This window comes from Ranitomeya imitator, chromosome 2 (assembly GCF_032444005.1).
Source record: "Ranitomeya imitator isolate aRanImi1 chromosome 2, aRanImi1.pri, whole genome shotgun sequence".
Classification (NCBI taxonomy): Eukaryota; Metazoa; Chordata; class Amphibia; order Anura; family Dendrobatidae; genus Ranitomeya; species Ranitomeya imitator.
This window is the reverse complement of record NC_091283.1, coordinates 443,206,617-443,221,838: the sequence shown is the minus strand read 5'-3', so window position 1 is coordinate 443,221,838 and position 15,222 is coordinate 443,206,617. Positions and strand designations below refer to the sequence as shown.

The following is a 15,222-nucleotide window of genomic DNA, read 5'->3' as shown; positions in this document are numbered from 1 at the left end:
TGGTAATGGGGATAGAAAAAAAAAGATGGCTTTTGGAAATAGGAGAAAAAACAAATTTTGGCGTTTTGATTTTTTATCATTACGCCGTTTCACGATCGGATTATTTTTCTTTTTATATTTTGATAGTTTGGGCTTTTCTGAACTCGGTAAGACCAAATATGTGCATTTTATTATTGTTTTATGTGATTTGAACTTTTATATTATTAAAAAATATTTTTAAAAACTTTTTTTTTTAAACTTTTCACTTGCTTCAATAGTCTCCTTAGGAGACTTGAATCTGTGATCTTCTGATTTTCAGCCCTGCTATGTGTAGCAGAATTGATCATCTACTATGAATGCCAGCCACAGCAAAGACAACCACAGGGATCTCTTGCAGACCTTGGGTTGTCATGCCAACCCATCGGCCCCCCGTGATCATGTGACGGGGCGTCGATGGGCAGAGCTAGTGACGTGTATTCGGTTTACGTGTGTTAAACATGCAGACTCAGCATCATAGGTCGTGAAGGGGTTAAATTGTAAACGTCATTTCTAGAGAACTTGCAGCAGAATGTCTGTGCCTTCTTCTACCTCCTCCACCGAATCTTAAAAACACCAAGTATCACCTCCTATCTCAGTAATAGGAAAGTCTGGCTTCATTGAATACTGATTTCATCCCTGAATTGAGTGGGAATGATCAGTCCATTAGAACAATGAAGCAGATTTATCTGATAAGATATATTACAAGGTTACTTATTTTCATTTGCACTGTTAATTTATGAAATAAAAATTAAAATGACAGTTTCAGTTTAATATGTGCTAATAATAAGCTTAATAAAACATGTCCTTAGGATCTTACCAAACCGCTGAGCAGACTTTGGACAGTCACTTCTGACTTTTCGAGTTGTGCAATTTTTAGCCATTTGCAATCCAACCAATTCCGTAAACCTGGACAAGAACAGTTGGACATGTGTCTATGAAAATGTCAGAACCAGACATTAGCTAACCGCTACACGCAACCCCGATCCAGGTCAGTGCACTCTGCGTGTAACGATCCTTTATCTCTAGTCAGGACACATGGTAACTGCGATTTCATCATTTTGCATTTTTTGCACTTATGTTTTCTTAGACTTACTCAATGTTGTTCCAGTTTGATCTGTTTTCCACTGTGAGAGCAGGGGCTTCATCTTTAGAAAGGCTCTCCAAAACCTCTTGGACGATCTTATCAATTGCAGCAACAACCTGAGAGCTGACAAGAGAGAAAAATGACAGATATGTATAGTGCTGGAGGGCGATAGTCGTGGGCGAGCTGTTGCTCTAGATCGTCCTGGCACTTTACCGGAAATGTATGCCCCCCATCAAGTGTGCAGTTGTGTGTGAAGTGCGTTGCACTCATTTGAAGGCTTTAGACCTCAGCTGTCTTCAAGTATTGGGATTCAGGAGGTGCCGCACATGAATCAGGGGACACTCGTTTTATGACAAAGAAGTGTACTCAACAGTCGTCGTACGTCATATTGCAACTCGTAGTGAGTCGTCCACCAGGACCGTGGGGTACTCGGTATCGGGTCCTGCGTTCACAGGGGGATGTCACGGTGGCTGCGACCTGGTCTGTGGCCCTGGGAGCCCATGTAAAGGGTTAAAGGGAATAAAGTTTATGTTCGTGATGCCACCTGTGGTATTCGGTCAGTGGGGACTGACGCTGCTTTAAAGGGGTCCTCTGGGGTGATGTTATGGCAGCTAGATGGTATGACTTCCCACAGGTGAAGTATATCCCCAGGGCTCCCGGTGTGTAGATGGTAGATGGTGAATGGCGCAGTAAAGAACGGGGACACAAGGCTGCAGTCTCTTTACCTTGTTTACTGAAGTCTTCGGGCAGCCACAGTCCAGTGCACCGGATCACAGGGCAGGCAGGGTCCTGCCGGCTTGGAAGCAAGTTAGTAGTTCCCTTATCCAGGTGGAAATCAAAGACTTCCTCTAGCACCATAGTGGTGTAGTTCCTTACTGCCTATGGCTTCACATAAGGTCCTCACAGATGTTATCTCTCTTTCTCTGTTCGTTGGTTAGTATAGGACATAACCAGTATGACTGGTGACTTGAGGCAGTTTATAGGGACTCTAGCATGCCCCAGCCTCTAAGGGTGTCACCGTGCCTCCTGAGTATTAGGTCGGACAGGTAACTTGGAGTACAGCTGTCCTGCCAGTCTTTGATGTAAGTCATAGAGGTCCTTACAACCTCGGTGTTCTGGCTACCGGTCTCTGCGCCACAGAAGGAGGCAGCCTGCACGGGGCTGGTATCCCCTGATATCCTCTCCTGTGCTTTCCTCTCCTGCACGTTCACTGCAATCAATTCGGCTTTCTGAATGTCTCTTTCCGGGAACTGCTGCACGGCGGCTATACAGCTTCGTAAACCCTCTTCTGCCTCAGACTGATCCAGTCTGCCTCCTGACAAGCACTGACTGGACTGGACCCTCCTGGAACTGACTGACTTTTCCTACAGACTTATATATATATATATATATATATATATATATATATATATAAATAGGATCAAAAGCTCTCCCTGGTGGCCTGGAGTGTGAATGTGTTGCATGATTGTGGTACCTGGTTACAGTTATCCCTTCTTGCCTTCAAGCGTAACATCACTCTCCCCGTGAGGAAAGCAATACTACTGTGACGACCAGGACCCTGGCGCACCCCCCCTTTCCACCCCCATTAAATCCAGTACTCCCGGGCTGGGAAAAGAAGACCAACAATACAGATTAGCAAAAAGACATACAATTTTTGGTATGCTATAAACTTATAAAACAAGTTAATATAATATAAACTAAAGTTCCCTTACATAGTAGGCCTACTTTTAAGAATAGAACAAGTTAATAGAACAGTATAATAATTAACTAACTATGAAAAGCTATTATGAACGACCATTACCCTCAAAGGGTATACTATCTTTAACAAACATTTTATCTTTATTCTCCTCTTGAGTGCACAACTTTCAATCAACCCCCACGGGCTCACTATATCTTATTAATTTTATTCAAAGGTGCATCACCATACATTTTCACTACTTTCTGCACACAACACTATCTAACTTCAAGTCTCAATTTTATTTTTATTCACTATATTAACTCTTTAAAATATTAACTAGCTAGCATATAAAGTACAATTTTAACTAACTTTGGATATTAGTTCAGCAAAGTGCAACAAATCAACATTCATGTCTTTCAATACTGAGTAGTGCAATTAATTCTCAAGTCAATAATTAACTTTATAACAGCAGAAACGAAGCGAGGGACCCGTCATTAACACCCAACGTTGGACTTGGGCGGGCTACAAGGTGTGTATCCAGACCTGGAATCCTGCAGCGCCAAACAGGTTTTTCTTCAGGTCTCTGGAAAACAAAGCAACTTTCACAGCAATGTTAGAGCAGTGTTTTTAAAACTTCTTTGTAAAACCAGTAGGAAGCACCTTTAAGAAGGTGCAAATTATTTACAATGGAAAGTTTGTGAGCCATTCACCGTCCATGACTCGAGTGTCTTTAAGCAAAATGCTACTTTTGTAAACAGAGGATCTCTTTAAATGTGGGACCCCTTTAAGTATAAACCTGGTGGGAGTCTGAGTGCCCACGAATTTTCGCTCAATGACAGTTCGTGTACATCTTGAGCACAGGATGACGGGTGCTCTGTGGGAAATGGATGCTGATGTCACCTTGCCAGGTGAAAGCGTTGGTAGGCAACGTGGAGCCACTGGTGGTGATGGCTCAAGGTCATGAGCTGGGGATTCCTGAAGCTTTGGTACACATCTGTGCACATGTAGGGCATACTACCCTTTGTCTCCCCAGTGTCTGGTATAAGTGACACAGTCACCGGGGTAGAGGTCCCTGTCTGGGTGTCCCTCTATTAGGTGAGCCTCCACATCCCGTCTGGTAACAAATACCTCCGGGTACAAGTCAGGTTCCTTGATAAACCCCCATCCAGCTTTGAGGCGGAATGTCACCATGGTACCTTGCCTCCGCGGGCCCCTGTCCACATAGCTTCCCTTCCTGGCCCGGGCCTTAGCCTGCAGGTCTTTCTCCTTTGTGGCTTGGCATCCGAGGTCCTGCTCCATTTGTTCCTGCTCTTGCTGGAGCGCCTGCTGCTGATGATACTCATCCTGGCTTATGATTTCTACCTGCTCCCCTTCCGCCTGGGCCTCCCCGGGGAACCCAATCAGATCAGTACTGGTACGCTTCCACTGTTAGGTTATCCATTGTCCCTGGATTTCTAGGGTCTTCTTTGTCAGCTGCAGCAGGGCGTCAGGGGTCCTTAAAGTCTTCCAGGGTCGTTCCCACTCTAAGAGGTTACACACCCGGCCGGGTGGTGGTGGTGGGGGAGCGTCTATGGGCACTAGTAGGGGTTCCTAGGCTACCGGGCAGGGTTGGTGTTCCTACCTGCCACCGCGTCTCTGGTGCCGGTACCTTCCGCTGCAGGCTTGGGCTCCTGGGGTCGGCTGTACTGCTGCTCGCTGATGCTTGCAGCTGCGCGATACCAAGACCGCCGGAGCTGACAGCATAGCTCATCCACCTCTACGCTGAGAACCTCTGGGTCCATCGGCGACGATGGGGTCCTCTGCTCCTCTAATTGGTCGAAATAGCTGCGGGCTTCCTCTCCCTCCTCCGGGTGACCTCCGCTCACCATCTTGCCAACCAGGTCTGCTTCGGCGTCTCCCTGTTCTGGGCGGTCTCTTCTCCTCCCCCCTCCATCCCAGACTAGGAGGCGGATCTCTTTGGTTGATGGGCATATCTGTTGTGAATTCTGCTCTTGGGTTCCCTCCAGTGGTTGTAGCTGGGAATGTAGTTGTCTCCGAGTCACAGTCCTGGCCAGGTGTATCTGCTAATTGCAGTTCTGACTGGGATATTTAAGTGTGCAGGATTCATTAGCCCTTGCCAGTTGTCAATGTTTCTTTGTAAGTGTTGGATCTCTGCCTGGCCTCTCCTGCTTATCTGCCAGTTCAGCAAAGATAAGTGTCTGTTTCTTTTTCTGAAGCACACACGCTGTGTGCTTATTTTCAGTGCTGATCTTTTGTTTCTATTTGTCCAGCTTGGACTGTGTCAGTTGTTTTTCTCAGTCTGGTTGGATTCTCTGGAGTTGCAGATATACTCTCCACATCTTTAGTTAGGTGGTGGAGTTTTGTATTTTCTGCTGTGGATATTTTTGTAGTATTTTTATGCTGACCGCTTAGTATCCTGTCCTGTCCTTTTCTATTTAGCTAGAAGTGGCCTCCTTTGCTAAGCCTGTTTTCTGCCTGCGTGTGTCTTTTCCTCTCCAACTCACAGTCATTATTTGTGGGGGGCTGCCTATCCTTTGGGGGTCTACTCTGAGGCAAGATAGTTTTCCTATTTCCATCTTTAGGGGTATTTAGTCCTCCGGCTGTGTCGAGGTGTCTAGGTTTTGTTAGGCACACCCCACGGCTACTTCTAGTTGCGGTGATAAGATCAGGGTTTGTGGTCAGTATAGTTACCACTTACTCCAGTGAAGGTTTTCATGCTGCTCCAAGGCCACCTAATCATAACAGTACAACTGGCCAACAATGAGTTAAATGCATCTCAGAAGAAGGGAGGAAAGGTCTTGAGCCATTTTTTTTTCTTCAGTCTACTTTGTCTTCTCCTCCCTCTTAATCTCTGGGTGGCTGAAGAGCCTTGTGCTAGCATGAATGTTCAGGAATTAGCTTCTCGTGTAGACCAGCTTGCTGCTAGGGTACAGGGTATTTCTGATTACGTTGTTCAGACTCCGGCTTTAGAACCGAAGATTCCTACTCCTGATTTGTTTTTTGGTGACAGGTCCAAATTTTTGAGTTTTAAAAACAACTGTAAACTGTTTTTTGCATTGAAACCTCGATCCTCCAGTGATTCCATTCAACAAGTTAAAATCATCATCTCCCTGCTGCGTGGTGATCCACAGGATTGGGCATTTTCCCTGGAATCTGGGAATCCTGCTTTGCTTAATGTAGACTCCTTCTTTCAGGCATTAGGATTACTGTATGATGAACCTAATTCGGTGGATCAAGCGGAGATGACCTTGTTGGCCCTGTCTCAGGGGCAAGAGGCGGCTGAATTGTATTGTCAGAAATTCAGAAAATGGTCTGTGTTGACTAAATGGAATAATGATGCTTTGGCGGCAATTTTCAGAAAGGGTCTTTCTGAATCCGTTAAAGATGTTATGGTGGGGTTTCCCACACCCTCCAATCTGAGTGATTCTATGTCTCTGGCCATTCTGATTGACCGGCGCTTGCGGGAGCGCAGAACTGTGCGCGCTATGGCGTTATCCTCAGAGCAAATTCCTGAGCCTATGCAGTGTGATAGGTTTCAGACGTCTCAATAGGTTGTGTTATTATTGTGGCGACGCTTCCCATGTCATTTCTGTCTGCCCTAAGCGGACAAAGAGGATCGCCAGTTCATTTACCATCAGTACTGTACAACCTAAATTTCTGTTATCTGTGTCCTTGATCTGTTCATTGTCATCATTTTCTGTCATGGCGTTTGTGGATTCAGGCGCCGCCTTGAACTTAATGGACTTTGACTTTGCTAGGCGTTGTGGTTTTCCCTTGCAGCCTTTGCAGAACCCTATTCCTTTAAGGGGCATTGATGCTACACCCTTGGCTAAAAATAAGCCCCAGTTTTGGACACAGGTGACCATGCGCATGGCGCCAGCCCATCAGGAAGATTGTCGATTTCTGGTGTTGCATAATTTGCATGATGCTATTGTGCTGGGTTTTCCGTGGTTGCAGGTACATAATCCTGTTTTGGATTGGAAGTCCATGTCTGTGACTAGTTGGGGTTGTCAGGGGGTTCATAATGATGTTCCTCTGATGTCTATCGCCCCTTCTTCCTCTTCTGAAATTCCGAAGTTTTTGTCTGATTTTCAGGATGTATTCGATGAGCCCAAGTCCAGTTTCCTTCCACCGCACAGGGACTGCGATTGTGCTATTGACTTGATTCCAGGCTGTAAGTTTCCTAAGGGCCGACTTTTCAACCTGTCTGTACCTGAACATGCCGCCATGCGGAGCTATATTAAAGAGTCTTTGGAGAAAGGGCATATTCGGCCATCTTCTTCACCATTGGGAGCGGGGTTCTTTTTTGTTGCTAAAAAAGATGGTTCCTTAAGACCCTGTATTGATTATCGCCTCTTGAATAAGATTACGGTCAAGTTTCAATACCCGTTACCTTTGCTTTCCGATTTGTTTGCTAGGATTAAGGGAGCTAGTTGGTTTACTAAGATTGACCTTCGGGGGGCTTATAATCTTGTTCGAGAATATTGTATCCGACAGAGGTTCCCAGTTTGTTTCTAGGTTTTGGCGGGCCTTTTGTGCCAAGCTGGGCATTGATTTGTCTTTTTCTTCAGCATTTCATCCTCAGACAAACGGCCAGACCGAGCGAACTAATCAGACTTTGGAGACTTATTTGAGATGCTTTGTGTCTGCTGATCAGGATGATTGGGTGGCTTTTTTGCCATTGGCCGAGTTTGCCCTTAATAATCGGGCTAGTTCGGCTACTTTGGTTTCGCCTTTCTTTTGTAATTTTCGTTTTCATACTCGTTTTTCTTCTGGGCAGGTTGAGCCTTCTGACTGTCCTGGTGTGGATTCTGTGGTTGACAGGTTGCAGCAGATTTGGGCTCATGACATGTGATGGACAATTTGGTGTTGTCTCAGGAGGAGGCTCAACGTTTTGCTAACCGTCGTCGGTGTGTTGGTTCCCGGCTTCGGGTTGGGGATCTGGTTTGGTTGTCTTCCCGTCATGTTCCTATGAAGGTCCCTTCTCCTAAGTTTAAGCCTCGGTTTATTGGTCCTTATAGGATTTCTGAAATTATTAATCCGGTGTCTTTTCGACTGGCGCTTCCGGCCTCTTTTGCTATCCATAATGTCTTCCATAGATCTTTGTTGCGGAAATATGTGGAGCCCGTGGTTCCCTCTGTTGATCCTCCGGCCCCTGTGTTGGTTGATGGGGAGTTGGAATATGTTGTTGAGAAGATTTTGGATTCCCATTTTTCGAGGCGGAGGCTTCAGTACCTTGTCAAATGGAAGGGTTATGGCCAGGAGGATAATTCTTGGGTTTTTGCCTCTGATGTCCATACTGCTGATTTGGTCCGTGCCTTTCATCTGGCTCATCCTGATCGTCCTGGAGGTCCTGGAGAGGGTTCGGTGACCCCTCCTCAAGGCACACCCTACGGCTACTTCTAGTTGCGGTGATAAGATCAGGGTTTGCGGTCAGTATAGTTACCACTTACTCCAGTGAAGGTTTTCATGCTGCTCCAAGGTCACCTAATCATAACACATATCTTTCTGACATAGTAGTATCTGTGAGGGGCAGCTACTACTTTCGCACCGTTTTTCCAAGCTCCACCCATGACAACATGCTCCACTCCTCCTGCACGCCACATGGTGCTGTAATGGCGGCGGTTTTGGTGGCAATTTCACAGCACACAGTCTTTCATTAAAGCACAGTTCAGGCACAGTGTTTTAGGCGCACAGGACCCAATTTGCTGGGTCAGTCCATCCTGTTCGTGACGCCAAGATCAGTCGTCCGTCAGGGCCGTGGGGTACTCTGTACCGGGTCCTGCGTTCACAGGGGGATGTCACGTTGGCTGCGACCCGGTTCGTGGCCCTGGGCACCCACGTAAAAGGGGAAAGGTCTTTAAAGGGAATAAAGTTTATGTTCGTGATGCCACCTGTGGCATTCGGTCAGTGAGGACTGACGCTGCTTTAAAGGGGTCCTCTGGGGAAATGTTATGGCAGCTAGATGGTATGACTTCCCACAGGTGAAGTATATCCCCAGGGCTCCCAGTGTGTAGATGGTAGATGGTGACTGGCGCAGTAAAGAACAAGGACACAAGATTGCAGTCTCTTTACTTTGTTTACCGAAGTCACAGCCACAGTTCAGGGCACCGGATCACAGGGCAGGCAGGGTCTGGCCGGCTTGGAAGCAAGTAAGGAGTCCCTTTATCCAGGTGGAAATCAAGGCCTTCCACTAGCGCCGTGGTGGTGTAGTTCCTTACTGCCTATGGCATCACATAAGATCCTCACAGATGTTATCTCTCTCTCTCTCTGTCCCCCGGTTAGGATAGGACATAACTCGTATGACTGGACTTGAGGCGGTTTATAGGGACTCTAGCATGCCCCAGCCTCTATGGGTGTCACTGTGCCTCCTGAGTATTAGGTCGGACAGGTAACTTGGAGTTCAGCTGTCCTGCCAGTCTCTAATGTAAGTCATAGAGGTCCTTACAACCTCGGTGTTCCAGCTACCAGTCTCTGCGCCTCAGAAGGAGGCAGGCTGCTCGGGGCTGGTCTCCCCTGATATCCTCTCCTGTGCTTTGCTCTCCTGCATGTTCACTGCAATCAATTCGACTTTCTGAATGTCTCTTTCCGGGAACTGCTGCACTGCAGCTATATAGCTCCGTAAACCCTCTTCTGCCTCAGACTGATCCAGTCTGCCTCCTGACGAGCACTGACAAGGTTTACCAGCCTCCTCCATAGACTTAACATCACTAGAGGGGCTTTTTGGAAACTACTGGAAGATTCAGCCCATGATGTTGAATGAAGTATATTTTGCTGTTATCTGCGCATCTATGATTAGTAATCTTGTCGGTCCCTCACGTCTGAGATATTGAGGTTCATGTATGTTTGTATTATGTAGTTCATTTATTTTGTATTTAATAAAAGATTGTTTTAATATTATGAGAATTTGTGCTTTCTGTGTTACTGCTCTTGTGAGCTATAAGTGATACGGACGGGCATAGATGTATAGCTATAGCACATATATATATATATATATATAATATATATATTGGATCATTGAGTCGATTTAAACGCATAGGTAGTACCTATGATTGATACAGGGAAAATTAGGAGTGTACAGGTTAAATTAGTAAGTTTTATTATACAAATTATCATAAAAACATCACAAAAAAAGGGTGAACAGAGTGCATTAAAGACAAACAAACAGACAATGGCCAGCCTACAAAATGTAAACAAGCATATCAGCAAAATGCCAGCCCAGAGTTCTATATGTAGGTTAAGCCAAATGGCAATAAATATAGAGTTAGAGGAAGCATTGCTTACTACAAGTGCAGGGAGCTAAGGCAGGCCAAAGGTGCCGGATGGCAGGAACCAAACGTGCATTTCGCATGACAGATATCGCTTTCTCCCCTTTCGGCTCCCCAGTCCAAATACACCTTGGCGATGGGCAGCGCCGGTTCGATACCTCCAATCCTGGAGATGGCATGGGTTTTCCCAGGTACTAAATCCTGTGGGGACAGCAGCTCAGGCAGCACAAGAGTCATCTCAATGCCAGTGTCCAGTAGCCCCATGGCCATAGTCTGGCCTATGGTGATGGGCTGAAGGTTGTCAAGAGACCTTTCACCACTCCCATCCTCACACAATACAGTGGACAGCTTCTGGAATGGGGATGGGCCCTTTCTGGCGCTGGGGGCACATGGCTTTGAAGTGTCCTAACTCTCTGCAGAGCTTACATAGTCAGAGTTCCACCACCGTGGTGGAGAGGGAAGCATGGGTAAGTGGCTCCTTGGGCTTGGGGCAGGGACAGCAGACACCGTGATCTTCTTACTACCTCTCCACCCAGCAGATTTCTTGGCCTCTGTAGTCCTGTTGTTTGAGTACTCGTTGGCAAGTGTTGCTGTTGCAGAGGCCCCTTTGGCTTCTGGTCATGGAGATACTGCTGGAGGCAGTTCCACAAAAACTGCTCAGTCGCGATGAGCTCCTTCAGCTGCTGGATGGTGGTAAGCTCTATTCTCATGGACCATTGGTCGCATTCTCTCTGTAGAGCTGTTTGCAGGACCCCTCTGCATACGCCGATGCTTCTTCTGGTACGTCTCAAGGGTCAAATTGTACTGCTGGACAAGAGCCTGTTGATGTTCTCATGGCTCAGGGTGGTCTCTCTGGCCAGGTAACCAAAGATTTCCTGGGCCTTACTCCTGAGATGAGGGATTAAGAACCGGACCCATTGGTCCTCAGGCAGATGGTACTATGGCAAGTTTTTTCAAATGCCAGCAAAAAGTGTCCAAGTCCCCACCTTTGTCCAAGGAGAAGTCCTCCGCCTGTAGCTTCAGGACCCGGATCTCAGGGGACTCACAACTGATTGAGTTCTACAGCTGGAGCAAGAGTTGGCGCTAAAGCATTTGTTGCTGGTGCTCGTGCTACCACTGATGTTTGCGACGTTTTTCTGCTGATGCTGCCTCGCGAAGTTCTGCTGCTTCTGCTGTCTCACAATGTTCTGCTGCTGTTATGAGGGTTTTCTTCCTTGAGTCAGGCCAACACAGCTTGCAGGAGCTTGCAGGAGTGTGTCCAAGCTTGCCTGGCTGTGGGGATGGGCATGTGGTGAGCAGCCCGCGGAGCTGACCGTCGGTGACTGGCTCCTTGGGGACCATGGGCTGGACTCACCCTCTGCTTGTGCAACATTTTCTTCCACCTCATCCCCCCATCATCCATAGCATTGGCCATCTCCCTGGCTCTGCCCCTGGCCATCCTTGCAATCTTTGGTCACTGACACAGAGCTGCAACCTGATGCACCCACTCACCTTACAGTATTTGCACTCAGACTGTCTAGTGCGGAGCGGATCTTAAGACCCCAGCAGTAAAAGCTACTGCTGGTAATCTTTAGTGTCTGGAAGTGTCGTTCACACACTCACACACTATTTTCTCGATGCCACCACTTGTGATGATCCTGCCTGAAGTCACTATGACATCAGACAGATCACATAATGTGGTCTCCCCACTTTGACCAACGTGACATTCTACAAGTAAGGTCAGCTTGGTACACTTTTATACAGATTCCCATTGTCCACACGGGCCAAGGGAAACACGGGGAGTGAGAGACACAACACACGCTCACAACGCTGGCAGGCCGAGAGCCCCCTTTCACTAGCACCAGTGAAACAGACTGCTGGCAGCCCAGGAGGACTGCCACCAGTTCCTCATTAGATAGAATCCCGGTTAAAGGGATTATATGGGGCCAGAAACCAGCCCCGGTATCATGGAAAGTTAGGGTACCGTCACACAGTGGCATTTTGATCGCTACGACGGTACGATCCGTGACGCTCCAGCATCGCTCCAATATCGCTCCAGCGTCGTAGACTGCTGTCACACTTTGCAATGTACGACGCTGGAGCGATAATTTCATGACGTATGTGCGATGTAGAAGCCGTTGGTTACTATGCGCACATCGTATACAATATCGTGCACACCTTTGTTACACCATGCGATCATGCCGCCACAGCGGGACACTAGACGACGAAAGAAAGTTTCAAACGATCTGCTACGACGTACGATTCTCAGCGGGGTCCCTGATCGCAGGAGCGTGTCAGACACAGCGAGATCGTAAGTATATCGCTGGAACGTCACGAATCGTGCCGTCGTAGCGATCAAAATGCCACTGTGTGACGGTACCCTTAAACCGAGAAACATTCTTGTGGATCGAGATAAAAGAGCAGCTTAAGGTTAAATAATATATTTAATCGCCTTAGGGCACACTAGACAATACACTATATACATGATGCTTACTCATATACAATGGTGAGATATGCAAATACAGATAATGGTAGGACAAAAGATATAAGCACAATATATGGGTGAGTTACCAGTAGATGAAAGGCCTGGCTTTTGACACCATCAGACTAGGTCGGGCCCCTGCTGTGTGTTAAGACCACACACAGCTTTGCTATCTGGTTTCCACTAGCTGTTCTACATATGTACTTAGCCCTGGATGCAAGAATGGTTTGAGACCCAAGCGGGCGCATGCCATGTATCTTCAGAAATATACACGATGTACAGCTAGGACGTATAGTATCTCTATAACTCCTTATGGAATTATGGTTCCGGAATGTTTTAGGTTTCTGCAGCTTCAGCAGGACTCTACATGGCAAGCAGACCTTTGTCCTGCTGGGAGCTGGTCAATTTGTGAGATGTGTCACTTGTAGCCTTTGAGGCTTGGTGCCAGCTTTTTCCTTGAGGCTTTAAGAATTTGGGCTTCCTGCTGAGCCCGGTTTCCTATCAGTGCTGGATAAAGGAAGGGGTTTTATATTCCCAAGCAAAATAAGATACAAATGATTGGCCTGAAATTATATCTCCAGTATTCTTTACACCATTATCTTTTCAACTTCAGTTTTTTTACAGATGTTTGCATCAAGAATTTGTTGAAATTTCATTGAATCCATTCTTCCCTCTACCCATGAAATTTTCCTCATGCCATTGGCTGTAACACAACCCCAAAGCATGATTGACCCACCCCCATGTTTAATAGTTATCGAGATTTTTTTCCTGAAATTCTCTGCCCTTTTTTCTCCACACATACCTCTGATTATTGTGGCCAAAGAGTTTTATTTTAACCTTATCTGTCCACAGGACTTGTTTCCAAAATGCATCAGGCTTGTTTAGATGTTCTTTCACGTACTTCTGATGCTGAATTTTATAATGAGGATGCAGAAGAGGTTTTCTACTGATGACTATTCCATGAAAGCCATATTTCTGCAGGTTTCTCTGAAAAGTAGAACAATGTACCACAACTGCAGACAGAGTCTTCTAAATCTTTCTGACGATCTTTTACAGTTAAGTGGGGGTTCTGATTTGCCTTTCTAGCAACCCTACGAGTAGATCTCAATGACGTTTTGACCTCCACTGTTCCTGTTAACCTCAGCCTCCTCTAATCTTGTATCAAGGTAGCCATGGGTTCTTCTAAGCAGCTGCCAGCACTCTGAAAATGAAAATGATGGCAGCCACAAAGCAGGAGAAGGCTATAAGAAGATAGCAAAGCGTTTTCAAGTTGCCCTTTCCTCAATTTGAAATGAAATTTAAAAATGGAAACAAGTCCTATGGACCGATCAGGTTAAAATAAAACTCTTTGGCCACAATGGTCAAAGGTATGTGTGGAGAAAAAAGGGCACAGAATTTACGGAAAAGAACATCCCGCCAACCATTAAGAATGTGGGTAGATCAATCATACTTTAGGGTTGTGCTGCAGCCAATGGCACGGGAACATTTCACGGGTAGAGGAAAGAATGGATTCAATGAAATTTCAGCAAATTCTTGATGGGAACATAACAACAGCTGAAAAAAAGCTGAAGTTGAAAAGAGGATGTGTTATCTTTAACTTTAGCCCTTTTAGAGATCATTTCATCTTCAACTTTCATTTCAAATTTTGCATCATATGGTTTTACAGGTTTCTTAGTTTCTCTGCACATTCAACTTTTATATAGTCTGTGGCTATAAATCAGCTGAAAGGAGCTCAGCAAGAGACAAATGAAAAAATTAATACATCTTAAAGATGGCCATACACCTTAAAAAGTTCTTTCAGTTAACAGATTTTCTGATTCTCCCCATAAAAGTCCAAGCTTAATTTCACCAAGTGTGCAAATGACCTCAATGAGATGGAAATATGCTGGTGCCAGACACCTCTGTCCCTGGTTGCTTGTCTTCTATAAGAACAAAGCGTCTCGCGAGTTGAAATCCAATATGCCCGATCCTTCATTCCCCTCGACACCAGATGTCAGGGGAGACCTGGATCACACTTATACTCATAAAATTGTTGGCCAGTAATGCTGAAAAAGTCAGGCTCAGACAAAGATAATCTAGTCTGCATGTACAGTCCTTAACCCACATGCTGCAGTCTCTTAGCGTCACAGTTGCAGTAGTTTCTAATACCTTCTCATATTGTATTGTATTCTCATACCTTGTAATAGGTTCTTGCTTTATCTCTTTTACTTCTGGATTTTGTCTTTCACTTCTCTGTATGGCCCTCAGCAAGGATGCCAGGTGCTCATCTACGCATTGGAAAAACTCAGGACTTTGTACAAAAGCCATGAGGAAACCTGCAGAGAAAAAAAACACAAAGAAAATGATAAAATATCACAAGAACCCAGGTCATTCTCTGTACATACAGTATGGCTCAATGAATGTCCACGTATTCCTCATCAGTTTGCAGTAGGGCTGAATTGTGATTTTTCTCTCTGGAGTTCGGTTTGCTGGTTTCATGGTTACATTCTAAAGAGTGGAGGGCTATAAATTGATGCTGTTGCATTGTCCTAAAATACAATGTTCATATTTTACTGACAAAAAAAATTATAATTGTTGCTATGATAGTTTTACTAATTAAACACTAGAGGGGGCTACAGGCATAAGGATCAAATCATAAACCCTTCTTTTATAGATCTGCTACTATGCCAGCTTCAAACAATGTATAATCTACAGAGAAGGGGCAATAGCTACA

The 15,222-nt window shown here is 45.7% G+C and overlaps 1 protein-coding gene across 1 annotated transcript in view; it reads right to left on the bottom strand.

Moving 5' to 3' along the window:
- The window catches only part of SPO11 (SPO11 initiator of meiotic double strand breaks), an 89,039-nt gene extending 74,052 nt beyond the window's left edge, over window positions 1–14,987 (bottom strand). The window contains exons 1-4 of the mRNA XM_069754867.1: window positions 14,894–14,987; window positions 14,686–14,824; window positions 1,112–1,225; window positions 836–924 (exon numbers count right to left, since the gene is read on the bottom strand). Of these exons, the coding sequence (XP_069610968.1) occupies window positions 836–924; window positions 1,112–1,225; window positions 14,686–14,824; window positions 14,894–14,987 (436 nt within the window). The remainder of the gene's footprint in view (window positions 1–835; window positions 925–1,111; window positions 1,226–14,685; window positions 14,825–14,893) is intronic.
- Between the last annotated feature and the right edge of the window lie 235 nt (window positions 14,988–15,222).